The 11,123-nt window shown below is 28.2% G+C and overlaps 1 protein-coding gene across 1 annotated transcript; it reads right to left on the reverse strand.

Moving 5' to 3' along the window:
• Nucleotides 1-5,032: 5,032 nt before the first annotated feature.
• LOC107012203 (cytochrome P450 78A5-like) lies at nt 5,033-7,437 on the reverse strand. Its single transcript, XM_015211979.2, has 2 exons — nt 6,353-7,437; nt 5,033-5,957 (listed from the first exon to the last, which is right to left on the reverse strand). Exons 1-2 carry the CDS (start codon nt 7,298-7,300, stop codon nt 5,352-5,354), a joined length of 1,554 nt encoding a protein of 517 aa, XP_015067465.1. The 5' UTR covers nt 7,301-7,437; the 3' UTR covers nt 5,033-5,351.
• Nucleotides 7,438-11,123: the final 3,686 nt, after the last annotated feature.

Raw genomic sequence — 11,123 nt, forward strand, 5'->3', positions numbered from 1 at the left:
GTTAATTCATTAATTAATAGTATCATATCTGTTGAGATAAGGGATCAAGAGATAAATTAATACCCTATCTATTTTAATTTATGTGATATTTTTCGTTTTTAAAAGTTAAACAGTTCAAATTTGTTATACATGGGATCTTCTATTTTTTTGAAATAAAATTTATATATTTGTAAACTACGTAAAAAGTACTATAAGTCACACTCATTGATAATTCAAAAATGTTTAAAAGATCTATGCAAAATTTATGATCAAAATATAGATTTGTTTGAATCTTGAAATCTAATAAGTGTCACGTAAAATGATAGTCTTCGGGTGCATGTTGATAAATCTATTCATGTGCAATAACTTACAAATCACATACAAGATATAAATTATATTAGATAAGTCATATACAACGAGCTCGATCAAAAAAAAAATTAACATATAAATTTCGTTACGTATATTATACCTCATGTTGCACCAACTTAACTATCCTTAGGGATTGTGAATTAATAAATTGTTATATAGTACATGCAACAAGTTATGATGGGGTCCAAGATGAGACTGAGAATCATCATCATAGGGCATCCCACAAGTAAGTGACTGTCAACTTCATAAAAAATATGATAAGAAATGTGCTTGAAATTCATGATCATCAGCAGAATCAGTATACAGCTAAGTATTAAACACTTTATAATATAATAATTGCCATGCCTCTTCATTTTTATTGGATGTACCCATATTTGTAAATATGTGGTATATTCACTGCCACTTCTCATTGTTGTGTTTTTATCATTTAGAGTAACTTCACAATGAAGAATTTATTCTCCACATTACATTCCAAAGGGAAATTACTTTTCCATTATTTGATATTCACCATATGATATTCCATTGCCTCCAAATCGAAAAAAAAAAAAGTACACTAGATATTTTGTACGAATATTTGTACATAACCCCACTCATAAAAAAACAAAATAACAAATAACTTTAATTTATATTCAATGACAATATAATTAAAAGGTAAAAGCGGAGGCAGAGACTCAACATTATACTTATGTAAATATGGGAAATATAATTTTTTCACATATATGTATTAATCTCTTTGACATAATGAGTGAACATCATTTTCATCCCCAACTTCCATTTAAAAGTCAAAGTCCCCTTAATTTTGAGAAATAGTCATTCTCAAAAGGCTCATTTAAAAGTAAAATAAATCGAAACTGACATTTTGATGAAAATCATGCTTCCGTCGTTCCAAAATCAAATAATTGAGAGTAGACATTATGGTGTTTTTCCTTTTATTGCATCCAACTTATGTACCCCTTGTCGACCCTCATATGGTAGTATGTCGATTCACCACTATTAACGGTGGCTATTGTTACACTTAATTTCTTCAATTAAATCACTCTTTAAGATCTTGATTAACCTTTAGATTTAGTTTTGGATTAAGCACTTACAATTTAATTGAAAAATTAATCATGTTGATAAAATAGTTGGCCGAGTGATATATATATAGATAGATAGATAACTAGCCCATTTGATTTGTACTAAAACAATTAACAAATAGACAACATATTAGCAAGGCTCTTCTTATCTAACTTGGATATATAAAAGAACTACTTGTTAATTAGTATAATTTGAGCTTAATTATTCCTTTGAATTGGAACAAAGTACTTATTAGTCATGTTGTAACTTTATATTATAATTATAATATTAAATAAATACAAAGGGAACCTTAACAAATCTAATAAAGCAAGAAAATAATCTAACACAATCCCAATAGAGAATCCATGCATATTATGTGGTGTAGGTAGCTAATATTCCAAATTTTAAAGGAGAAAACTTGGAAGAGAAGTCGTAAATACAATTTTTTTTTATATATATATATATAATAGGAAAAAAAAAACTATTGGTGGTCAAAGGAATAATTGCTCTTCCCTGTCCATTTATTATATATGTAATATATTCCCTTCCCTTTGCAATTCCTACATCATCATATTATTCATATCATAATACATAAAAAAAACAAAATTCAAAATAAATATCGAACATATACCAAAAGTAACAAATAATCATAGATGCCATTTTCCCTTACAATATTCTTATTTCTTTATCAAGCTTTTAGCCATATCTTTTTTATCGAAAGATCCAAATTTTTATATATCATCCCAAATCCCAACCATACACGTTCTTGGATAAAGTTTGTGTACGGATATGCTGTTTGGTTTTTCATTTAGTACACCATGAGAAACACAAGACTAATAAGTAGTACTTGGTACTAATGAACCGTTGTGTCAAATGAACGTGTTGAGTTAAAAATTATCAAATTAATATATAAATAATTCATATTTCGAATTCTTAAATTTATTTGAATTAAAATGAATTGAACTAATAACTAGTGGATCATAATCGAATATGATCCTATGTCTTCTCCTTTTTGGAAAAGAAATATAAAAGCTATTTTGATTTCTTTTTAATTATTATTTCGATTTCATTTTTTGGATGTTTAGGGGTAGATGAAAGTGTTAACTTATGGATTCATTCAAAATAATTAGCTTGGCTCGAATTATAAACAGAGGCATTTTAATAAAATTAATTGTCTAAAATCAAATTTTAATAAAGATCTTATTATTTTTTTAATGAAAACGTCATATATATTATTATGAAATATTATTTTAGCTTTTTGAAATATAAAGTTAATAATATTCTTCTCAATCATGGTAAGGGTTTAAAGGGGCTAAATATTGGGTCTCATACTTCTTCTTATCTATAAAAATATTTTGGCCGTTTCAAGTCTCATGATGAAAAATAAAAATCTTTCTAAGGAGAGCTTCCTCTTTAATCGGTTTAACGTAGTACTAAATTGAATTAATCAAGAAACTCAATATAAATATCGAAAGAATAAAAATATTGAAACTCCAAAAGCCCTTGCTTTAATAGTTTGACCCTCTCACTGGTCCCGACTATAAATAATAGATTCCAAACCCAATTAACCAAAATAAACTGTGGTTGAATTCTAATCGTATAAAAATCGATAAAATTCTAGTCTGTCCGTTTTACGAGTCTTGTGCCAACCCATTATTGAACATTGACGTGATGAATTGCCCAAAAATGGCACTACATTATTAGTTCATGCAGAAGATGAAATTTCATTTGCAGCTCTCTGCAATACGCAATCTAAATTTATAGTTCATGCAGAAGATGAAATTTCATTTGCAGCTCTCTGCAATACGCAATCTAAATTTGATTGAGCTCTAATATAAGCTCTGAATATTGAAAAACGAGAAACCAAGAAAAAGGAATAAAAAAAAGATGAGAATTAATGGCTAAAAAGAGAAGAAGCTAAGGCAAGTTGCATTTAATTGGATGGTGAAAACAACAAAACAGAGAATATTGGATATTCAAATCCTCAATGCATCTTTTTTTTTTATATAAACAAATGTGGAAAAGGAGAAAAGCTTTATTATGTATGTGTATATATAATTATATAGAAAATAAAATTATTCTAGTAATAACTAGTACAAATTTTTTTATATATAGATAGCTACTTAGGATATAGATATATACCATATATAATTTTATTCCTCAATCATTTGTTTGTTCCTCTACCACATTGTTGTTTTGTTATTATCTGATTAGTTTTTTAAAAAAAATCCCTTAAGCAATAGAGAGAGCAAAAAGAATCTTAGTAGTTTTGTTTGCTTTACTTTAATATTTCAAAAGCCAATGCTTTCTAGCTAAGAATTAATAGAGAGCACAAAATAAAGCTAACAAGAATAAAGTTGATAAAAGGGACAAGTTCTCATTTTATCATTAGTTTTAGTTAGATGTTTAGAAGAGTTTAAAAATTGTTTAGGAGAGTATAAAAGGTTTTTATTTATATTTGAGTAGATCTTATGAGGATCTTGTTTCCTCAACATGGATTAAGGTATATTACTCTCTTGATGTTATATGTTATATACATTAAATGGATTTTTACCTTTTCTTTTTCCTCTTAACTTTATTTAATAGAGTGTATAAAAACAGAAATAATAGTTATGTTGAATTTAGTTATAATAACATTATTTTTTTATCGATTATTTGATTTGTTATATTAATACGATTCAAGTTTATTAGTATATGAATAATACTTAACATGTTTTATTAGAATAGAAACACTCAGTATGAAAATAATAATACTTTCTTTATTTTAATTTACTTTTCAGATTTTTTTACTAGCTTAAAGTTAACGTAAAAAAAGAAAACGATTGATTTAAAATTAAAAAGTTGTAAGATACATTCCTCTTGGAATATACTTAGAAAAATTAGACAAACAAATTAAACGGAAGAATACTATCACAAGCAGAGCTCTCACATGCTACAAATAACTAATACTGCACTTATTACCCTTTCATTTCCCACAAAAAAAATATATTGCATTAACTTACTCACATTTAATTTAACAAATAACTTCTTTACTGATATAAATGTCATTATTGTATTTCATATATAGTTAAATACTATTGGTGAAAAACATTTTGTACCATACTAAAACAAAAAATTAATAAAATTCGTGTACTATTATCATCTCTTCTAAGATTAGTTTCGTGATATATATTTCTTGGATTCTCATATCTTGTCATTAAGAGTAACTGCTATTAGTAGACACTAATCACATGATAATTAATGATAAATTTGAAACGCATCCTTACTTAGTAATATGATGGACTACCTTAGTACCCGTGATAATAATTCAACAATATTTATCAGTTACTTAAAACGGATTATAATTAGTTAATGGTCATTACATGAAACCTCCTTAAATATCTTTTCTCAATTGCTAAATGTATAACAAAACAATGCAAGAACCAAGAATCAACACCCCCTAGATTTACAAGTGTTAATATAGGACAAATACAGAAGAAAAAAACAACTAAACATAGAAGAACATAATTATCTAAGCCGTTAATACTTGCATGCTACTGTTTACACAAATATAGTAAAGTTTATACAAAAAAAGTTGAGTTCACATGTGACATTATTTTAGCATAAAGAGCAAATGGAAGACGTTTAGTCCATCATAAGAAACATAGAAATTATATTGCTTTGGATATGCAAAAAGGAAGCTGTGTACAGTGCATACTTACTTGCAAGAACCACACCAAAGACAACAAACAAATTCCTAAACATAAAAAGGGACCAAATGAACGGAAACCCTTTGGTTAGACACTATCATTTCCTCACCCCCTACGACGAACTTAAAAGTACTAGTGCTATAGCATTACTTATAAACAAGTCTGATCGATCACTTGGACAAAACAAAATTCAATTTAGAAATCAGGAAAGACCAGCAGGACGCGCTAAAAACCCCAAATGACATACAAACCAAGCTTTCAATGAACCCTAGAAACAGCCTTGCAAATCAAAGGTTGCTTCAATTCCAATGACAATTTCAAACACTCGGACAAGTCCACGTTGTTGTTGTCAGAAGGAACCCATTTGAATTCTTGAAGTAACTGAGCTAGCCAAAGCTGAACAGTAGCAAGTCCCATTGCCTTGCCCGGGCACACTCTCCTTCCTGAACCGAATGGTGCAAGCCTTAAATCAGAACCCATGATTGATACATCTTCTTCCAAGAACCTTTCAGGCATAAATTCTTCGGGTTGTGACCATATCTTTTCATCATGGGTAATAGCCCACATGTTCACCATTGCTGTAGTTCCAGCAGGGATAAAATGGTGACCAACACTAGTATCATGAATAGCAAGCCTCGCCCATGAGAGTAATGGACCAGGAGGATGAACTCTCAAAGTCTCTTTCACTATGGCTTGTAGATACTGCAGATTAGGCAAGTCCGAATCGCATACAGCTCGATCGGTTCCAACTTCAGCGTCGATTTCACTTTGAACTTTAGTTTGAATATCTGGATGCAGTACCATCCTTGCAAGAATCCACTCTAACAAGATGGCCACAGTATCGGTGCCTCGAAAGATCATTTCCTGAAGAAAAAGAGTTTATTACCTACCTTGTTGCATAATGAAAGTTGAATCCAAATCGAATAAAAAAAATATATGATGCTGGAAAAAAAAACAGTTGGAAAAAGACTTGAGAATATCAGCACTACCACCATCATGCATTAGTTAAAAGCTAAAATTATTCAGATTCTTCATCATCAACGCACAAGAAAGAGACAATTAAACAGAAGAATTTTAGCATATATTTGCAGAAGAATCAGGTAGTATTAAACACATAACATAAGCATATGAAAACCGAACATAAACTATTAGTATTACACATTCTAAAAGCACATAAAATTATATAAACTTTTTAAATCGAACGAAACAAATGAATATCAAAATAATTCGAAGGGACTAAATTTATGAGAGGAAAATACCCAAAGAACAGCAATCATGTCTGAATCACTGAGTTTATTTTCCTTCTCCAAATCAAGCAACACATCAACAAAATCATGAAAGTCTTCTTCATCTGCAACATTTCCAGCATTTTTAACTCTATTGAACCTGTGTTCTTCGATGATCTTCCCAACAAATATATTAACCCGAGCAACAAGTTCTTTGCATCTTCTTCTAACTCCTTGTAAATCTAACCACCCCAACAAAGGAAAATGGTCGCTCCAGTTAAATATACCAAGCAATTCATACCCTTCACTAACCAAATACTCCAACTCCCGTCCATCTTCTTCATTGAAATCATAAGTTCTACCGAAAACAGTCTTCATCACATTGTTGAGTGACCCAAAATGCAAAACCCTTTTCACCTTAACATGACCATCTGTTTCCATCAAACCCGCAATTTCCGTCACCATCTTTCTACCTATTTCCCTCCTGAAATCACCGAAACACGCTATTCTCTTCGGACTGAACAAATGGGTCGCCGAAATCCTTCTCAAATTCCTCCAATACTCACCATACGGTGCAAAACCCATCGCTCTGTGAAACAACAGTTCATAAGCAGACTCCTTCACTGGTCTATCAGCAAAAGCCGAACTACCAAGTATTTCCTTCGCAGTTTCAGGATTACTAGATATTATAAAACGAGTAAACCCAACTGAAAACGCCATTAACGATTCAGCTTTCAAGCCATTAGAGAGCTTCGCAAGCAGCCTATGAGTTAACGAACCAGTGAAAGTTAAGACCAACCCAAGAAGAGGTAAACCAGAAGGTCCAGGAATGGAGACACGAGCTTTAGAAAAAGACCAAGCAAGACCACCTGGGGTAAGCCAGAAGGCGAAAACCGCAAAAAAGAGGAGAACAAAGAGAAGAAGCTCTAAGTTGAGCACAACAGTTGAAGGAATGAAGAGAAGAGAGTATTCAGAATACATTTCTGAGCTTCAAAGATTGCTTAGTTTATGCAGGTGCCGGGTAGTTAAGAGGTGAATTCTGTTTTGGAGAGAGAGAGAGAGGGGAAGTGGAGAGGAGAAGGTGGCAGTGGAGGTGTGGAGAAGACCAAGAGCGTGAGATAACGGGTTAAATAGAGTTAATAACAAAAATTAATTATACTTTTTAATTAAAAAAAATTAAACTAAAAAAAGAAAATTAAAAAATACCGAATGATACTAGTTGAACTTTTTTTTTTCTTGTAGAACTAAATAAGAGTTCAACTATTTGGAAGAGAGAAAAAAAGAAACTCTTTCAAGTCTAGTTTATTAATTTCTAAAGTCAAATAAATTAGATGAACTTGATTGTTTAAATTAAAAGTGAAGATATTCTAAAATGATAATGTTAAGTAATATAAATTGTAAATTCGTAGCTATAATTTGCTAACTATGATCACTAGATATATGTTATAGGAATGAGAGTGGAGAGAGGTAATTTTTATATGTATATCAGTTATATAATTGTATATATATAACTGATATGAATGGGTTTTTGTACAACTGACGAGTGATATTGGGAGAGGGAGGAAAGAGGAGAGCAAGATAGGGAGAGAGAGGAAAGAGGCGAGCAAGATCGGAAGAGCGAGGAGAGACCCAATCAAGATTGGGAGAGGGAGGACAGAGGCGAGCGGGAGGACAATAATTTGTATAATTCGCATCTGGTTGTATAATTCACAGATTTTTTAATAATTGAGTAATATAAAATCTAGAAATATACAAATATGATAAAACTCAAAATAAAAAATTGATACAAACAGAAACATATTAACTTTAACTAGTTATTTATATTACATTATATAAATCATAGTATACAAAATCCTAAAACTATACGTTTATACAAACTTTGAAAAATTATACAAAAAAAGGTTAGATATATATAGTAAAAAAATTGAAAAACCAAAGGAGAAATCATCGTTATATAAAAACGCAAATCAAAAGAAAAAAATTATCAATTGTTAATTATACAAATGTAATGAATTATAAAATCTCGAAGTCAATCCACATAATTAATGGTTAATATTAGTCGCTAGAGATAATTAATGCAAACTATAACTATCCTAACTAATTAAGTAAAATAAATTTGTTTAACCGTTTCTCATTTATAAACTACGATAGAAGTATTATAAGTTTGAATAATTGACAATACAAAATATATAAAAGGTTGTATAAAAAGTTTATCATCGATAAATTTATTTGAATCTCATAATTTGAAATGTGTTACATAATCCGAGACGAATGAAGTATTTTTTTTCCTTCATAGATAGTCAATATATCCCAGATTGTTGTTTATGGTATTTCTCTATCACATGATTTCATTGTTATTTTGACTATTTTTGAACAGATCTATTCATTATCTTTTTTTCTCTATACAGTAATTTATTACACTTGAATCAAAACATTTTTTAAAAATGATTACTCTATCTTTCGTAATTAATAATAAAATATATATTTTATTTTTTAAAATTTTATTTGTGAAATTTCACTTGATATTTTTTTTATTGTTACTTTCAAGCGATTTTAGTATGTGCTTTAAAAAATAAAATAATAGAGTGTTAAATTAATAAACAACTTGTAGTACTCTTTCTTTTTATCCAAGTAAAGTACACTCGACTAGGGGCAAGTTTGACTTTGAATCGGATGCATTATTTTTGGTACGAATAGTTGGAAAGGAATGAAAATAACAGATTAGTGCTTATAAATATTTAAAATTGTTTAAAATCTATTTTAACTTAAAAATATTTTTAAAAAATTAATTCAAATGAACACTTGATTTATTACCAAGATGTTTGTTTATTTTTTCATTATAGAGTATTATTCATTCTTCACACAACACTATTTCCCTAGTATTATTTCTTAATTCAAACAATTTCTGCATTACTGTTAATATATAATTAATTCATCAACAAAACGATCAGGTGAAAATTCAATTGGACATTATTTTATTAATAGTTATAAACATTGAAGTAATTAATTATACTCATATCCCTTGGGGAAAAAGATGTATAAATATTTCACCATCTTTAATTTCTTTTCGAAAATATTTAAGGCACCAATAGGATAATAACAATAATAATAATAATAATAATATACAGCTAGGAATGACCCTTAAAAGGAAAGATAAATTAACAACATAATTTGATTAATTTTTTTTAATTCATTCTTTGGTGTGTTTGTTAATTCACTTCACTCTTTGTTCTAAAATAAATTAATATCAAAAAGTGAAATAGAAAAAAAAAAACTAAATTTCTGGAAATAACAAATATTTAAAAATAACTATTTTTAATATATACGATAACTAAATGAAAACTAAAAAGTACAGTAATATAATTTTTATTATCATCAATGAATTAATTTCTCTGCCCTTTGGAGTCTGGAGTCTGAATATAGGAGTATCAACTTTTGGTCTCTCTCATAGATTAAAAAAAATTCGTGGAACACATAAAGCTAAGTTGATATATATATATATATATATATATATATATATATATTTAATAATTATGGCATTTTGTTTTTTCGTTCTCTACTTTTTGTTTTTTTTTTAAGTGAAAATTATTCCATGATATATATATATATATTTTTTGAAGCACAAATATTTGTAGATGACAATATATGGCCAGAAATATAGATTTGAGGGCAAAAAGAATGAAAGCTAAAAGAGAATACGTTTGTTATCATAAGTGGGAGAGAATTATTTCTGTTTTAGTTTATTTTCTTGTCAGTGGAGGATACTCCCAATTACTATTGTGCAAAAAAATAAAATAAAATTGTCCGCTCTTTATATTAAGTAATATTTTAGAATGTCGAATTAAAACTACTTATATCTTCATATTTATAAATAAAATTGTATACAAAATTATCCATGTAATATATTACAAAAAATGACTAATATAGTTTGATTTTAAATTAGTGTTGTCTAATATAAATATATTTAATAATATTACTATCTAAAACTAAACTTCATAATACTACACTATAAATGAAAATAGTATATAAAATATTATAAATCCTTTATATTGATTAATGCATCACTTATTTGAATGAATGTAAAAAATAAATATGAACTCTTTAATAAAAATTGATTAATGCATCTCTTATTTCAATGGGGCTTTTATGATCTCTTATTTCAAGGTAGCTACAGAGAGTCCACCACCCAAGTTGGCAAATGACAATGTAGAATAGTTGCCTTTTGTGCTAAAAAGGTTTTTTCTTCACTAGAATTGGTCCAAAGACATCTCTGCTATTTTTCGATTTGCGAGGACAGTAAATCTTTTGCAACGCCGTCTGCATGATTCATTACCTTTCATTTGCCTTTGTAATCAAGTCACCAATAAACTAGACTATCCAACTTAACCAATGGTAATGGTATTTCTGTATTCATCACATCCTATTATTGTCGAATGTATTATTAATTTATTATTGTATATTTATTATTAAAATGCCAAAAAGTTTTAAAAAAATATTAAATTATTCTTTAAAAAATAATGAAAAAATATTTAAATATATATTATTAAATTTTGAATAGAAACAGTCATAGTTAAATCAAATTTTTAACAAATAAGATATATATGAATAGTTTTTTCAAATATCAGTAATATGTTTATTTATAAATATTATTTTTTGAGAATTTCATAGATTTATAAAATATTTAAAAATAATTATATTATGACTATTTACTTTCTATAAAGATTTATTAAATATTATTAATATTTTTCTATTTTCAAAAATAAAATATTTTCTAATCTAGTTAAATACAAATGATCTGGTTGAT

This window comes from Solanum pennellii, chromosome 3, assembly GCF_001406875.1.
Source record: "Solanum pennellii chromosome 3, SPENNV200".
Lineage (NCBI taxonomy): Eukaryota > Viridiplantae > Streptophyta > Magnoliopsida > Solanales > Solanaceae > Solanum > Solanum pennellii.